Source organism: Rhagoletis pomonella, unplaced genomic scaffold, assembly GCF_013731165.1.
Source record: "Rhagoletis pomonella isolate Grant_MI unplaced genomic scaffold, Rhpom_1.0 Rhpom_scaffold_13618, whole genome shotgun sequence".
Lineage (NCBI taxonomy): Eukaryota > Metazoa > Arthropoda > Insecta > Diptera > Tephritidae > Rhagoletis > Rhagoletis pomonella.
Window position 1 is genome coordinate 1 of NW_023472146.1, and position 4,203 is coordinate 4,203.

At 44.6% G+C, this 4,203-nt stretch overlaps 1 protein-coding gene across 1 annotated transcript; it reads right to left on the reverse strand.

Moving 5' to 3' along the window:
- Positions 1-3: 3 nt before the first annotated feature.
- LOC118757001 (titin-like) lies at positions 4-4,197 on the reverse strand (the record flags this gene model as incomplete). The annotated part of the gene is made up of 1 exon (XM_036491729.1): positions 4-4,197. A coding segment is annotated over exon 1 (3,936 nt), but the record flags the coding sequence as incomplete, so codon positions are not given.
- Between the last annotated feature and the right edge of the window lie 6 nt (positions 4,198-4,203).

Consider the following 4,203-nt stretch of genomic DNA (forward strand, 5'->3'; position numbering starts at 1 on the left):
TTGAGATTTTTCTGTAGCAAGGAAGTCTTTCGTGAGATCAAGCGCTGTAGGTGCGGATGGCGCGGGAAGTAATGTTGATTCGCCAAGCACCTCAGCGGGTACCATTTCAGCTATCACTGCGTCGGGTATTGTGGGTTCGACGGTAATAGTTTCCACCACTTCGACAACCTTTGAAAAGTCTTCAGTTGTAGGCTGAGGCCGTGGTTCAGGCTTTTTGACTACATCGAAATCCTTAGCAGGTTGGGAAGGTTCAATTACTTCAGGTTTTTTAACCGCTTCGGATACTTTGACAATTTCAGGCTCTTCGACATCCTTTTCGGGTTGCACCTCCTCTATCGATATCGTCACTTCGTAATGAGATTTTTCGGTGGCTAGGAAATCTTTCGTGAAATCAAGCGTCGAAGTTGCGGATGGCGCGGGAGGTGATTTTTCTTCATCAGGCACCTCAACGGTTTCTAGTTCTGCTATCACTGCATCGGGTATTATAGGTTCGAAGGTGGCAGTTTCCACCACTTCGACAACCTTTGAAAACTGTCCAGTTATAGGTTGAGGCTGTGGTCTATGCTCTTCGGCCTCATCGAGTTCCGTAACAGTTTGTGGAGCTTCAACTACTTTAGTATCTTTAAGCTCGCCGGTATCATTTTGACCAATTTCTGTATTTTTGACGACAGTTGTTTCTACCACCACGGTGGTGTTGATTGTTTTCTCTACAACTTGCTGAGGTTCTGCGGTAAGTTCTTGTTCTTTAGCTGGCTCAGCTCCTACCACTACGTCCTTTAGCTCAGACCCATTTACCAACACCGTTGATTTTTCTTGTAATGACTTTTCAGTAGCCAAGAAATCTCTTGTGAGATCGAGTGCTGTTGGCGCAGCTGAAGCCGCAACGAAAATTTTGGTTGAATCTAGCTGAGATTGAGAAGTTTCTTTGACTAATTCAGGCTGAGCTTCAGGTTTCACAAGCTCCGTACCTGCTTCAAGCACATACACCTTTTCAGCTTCTACAGTGATCGGCTGTTGTATCTTTTCTGTTTCGAGGAAGTCTATTGTGAGATCAAGCGTCGTTGGCGCCACTGGAGCGACAGCCGAAGGCGCTACGAAATCGACTTCTTCAAACGCGTATGAGGTGTCAGTGTGTGGAGCAGGAAGCGTTGCTTCCTCACCTTCTGTGATATCAACTGTGACTGTTTCAATCACACCGACTTCTTTGGTTGGCTTCTCTTTCGGTTCTTGCGCTTCAACAGCTGTCGGCTCTTCTACTTCTTCAATCACTAAGGATTCTATCTTTCCTTCCTCAACCTTATCCGTGGGCGTGGGTTGAATAACTTTTTCCGACTTTTCTTGTGTTGCAATCACAATGGGCACGATGAATTCATTCGAAACCTCCACCTGCGGTACATTTTCGGTACTAGTAGTCTTAATAGTGGTTGTTGTTGTTTCAAAAACACTCTGTACAGTCGTTGAAGGCTCTGAAACTTTTTCAAAAACAGTTGTGGTCACCTGAGCTGGTAGCTCTTCAGTCTTCACAACATCTGCGTATGTGCTTCCTGTCACTTTCACTGGTGGATGTTTCTCTGTAGACACGCGTCCATTAACCAGGAAATCGGTAGTGGCGTCGACAACTTCTTGTCGCTTGGACGTCTGGAAGTCTGCAGTCTGACTCACTACTAATGTTGTCCAAGGCACCTTATCTTCGGACTCGCGCACATTCACAATCGGCGCTGGAAATACTGTTGTCTCAGTTTGTATGAGTGCGGACCATGTTGTGGGTTGATCTGTCGGCGATTGCACAGTAACTTCCTCCGCAGGCTTTGGTATTTGCGAAATGTTGTCTGTCTCCGGTAACTCCTCAACGGGCTTTGTCTCATTTTCTGTTACTGAAACCTTTAATTGTGGTTTCAACTTGGCAGACCAATATGATGTCTGACTGATAAAGGCGTCGGAGGTTGTAATTGCTGTAGGAGTAGACTCAGTTATAAGCGCTGAGCTTTCAGTTGGTACTTCATGCAATTCTTCCAGTTCAGCTTCATCCGCATGTTTTTTCTTATTTTTCTTCTTGGGTTTTTTGGTTTTCTTCTTCTTTTCGGGTTCCAACGCTATAGTAGTGCTTATCTTTAAGCTTTCGTCAACAACACTTTCTGGCACAGCTTCTGTTGGCTTGGCTGTACTTTCTTCATAAAGTGGTCGTATGTACTGGACGGGCTCTGGCACATTTTGCGCTGCAATAGCCGCCCATGATAAACCGGTCGTTAGTGGTGTAGTTGCTCTTTGTGGCTCTACTACTACGGTTTCTTCTACAACGATGTTTTCTAACTCTTCAACTAGTTGCGGTGGTACCTCTTTCTTTACAACTTCGGCTATTTCTTTTGGCACATCTTTACTGCGATCGCGATTTGCCTGTTTTCCATGCTTGTTCTTCTTGGTTTTCTCAGGTTTTTGATGGTGAGAAGGAACGTCTTCTTGAACTGATTGCTGTGAGCGTGAACGTGATCGTCTGCATCGTTTTTCTTTTTTAGATACACACTCAAGGAAGCCTTCGCTGTCTGTTGTTGGTGGCGCTTCCTCAGTAATTGTGGGAGCTTCGGTAACTTTAATGGTTGGACGTTCTATTGTGCGTGATGGTCTCGTTGGCGCACTGGTACTCACAACATCGCTGGTTTCATGTGTTACGAATATATTTTGTTGTGGCTCCTGCGGCGCGAAACTTCTAACGATAGATGCCCAGGATGAAGTGCCTGGTTCAGTGGAATGTTTGTTTTCATCCTTCATTATTTCCTTCCATGTCATTTCCGATGCCCATGATGAAGTTTTCGGCTCCGGTTCTGGTTCTGGCGTTGGCTCAATCTCTTCACTTTCAATCATATCTCTCCATGACATTTCAACTGTTTCAGTGACACATTGCGCATCTTCTATCTCTGTTTCAGCTGCAGTTGGCGCTTTAGGTATTTCAGGTTCAGGTTCGTTCACGGCTTCTGCGGTAGAAGCTTCCATTGTAGGCGCTAACTGTACTGGGTGTGTCTCGACAATGGGTTCCGATTGCATTTGCTCGAACTTCACAAGTTCTTTGGTAGATGCCGGAAATTCCGATTCATATGGCATTGATGCCTCTACTTCAGGCGCAAAGATTCGCGCAGTAGTTGGCTCACTTTCAAGCTCTTGATAGCGTATATTAGTATTATCGACCAAACCAGATTTTCTAACCACTTCAGCGTATGTTTCGGACCTAGACCAAACTGAAGGTGGTGCGGTAGGAGCTACTTTCTCTTCGTGAATAATAGTGTCCGGTTCTGGACTTGGTTCGGAAACGTGTTCCTTAGTAGTTTGGGTTACTTGTGGCTCCTCTTCTACGACATTTGACTTTTCTTTCTTCTGCTTTTGCTTCTTTGGCTTTTCTTTTCGTTCTTTAGGCCGCGCGGTTTCAGGTAGTTCATTGACTTCCTCCTCTTTAGGAATAGTCACTTCGGTTTCAATCAAAGCGACGCTTTCTGGAGATTGTTCTTTCTCTTCTATCGCAATTGCGGCATCATTTGCTGTTTCTCTTACAGTCTCAGTTATTACTGGACGCACAACGTCCTCTTCTTGTTCCTGGCTAACTATGGCTGACGAAGAGAGGGATACTTCAGCCGAAGTCTCATCTGATTTTATAGTTCCTCCAACTGGTTCAGCTGGTTTTTCATCCAGATCGGCATTTTGTTTCTTAATCTTTTCTTTTCTTGGTTTTCCGCGAGACTTTTCGGTGAGCTGCTTTTCATGTCCGATGAATGTATGTATTGTGTCCTCACTAGCTGCATCATCTAGCGATTTTACTTCTGGAATTGGTATGACATCTTGGTCAAGACTCTTCGTCGGTTCTTTTCTGCTTTCAACTATTTCCGTTAGTTCGTGTATACTTGTTATTGGATATTCTACAACATTTTGACTAATGATAGTAGACCATGCCATTAATGGCGTAACTGCAGGTGTAGCCGCATGCTCAACAACTGTTGGCTTATCCGGCTTCGTTTCTTCAACAGCAGCTACTGTTTCAACTTTCTCTGGTTTTTTCCTTTTTCGGCTTTTGCTTCTTGGACTTCTCCTTGGATGGTTTGCTCTCACCAGATGTAGTAAAGCTTTCTGTGACTTCTGAAACAGTCTGTGGGATTTCTGTGTGCTCTTCTACAAATTTCACCGACTTTTTAGTCTCAAGCGCTTCTCTCTTTTCAAAAA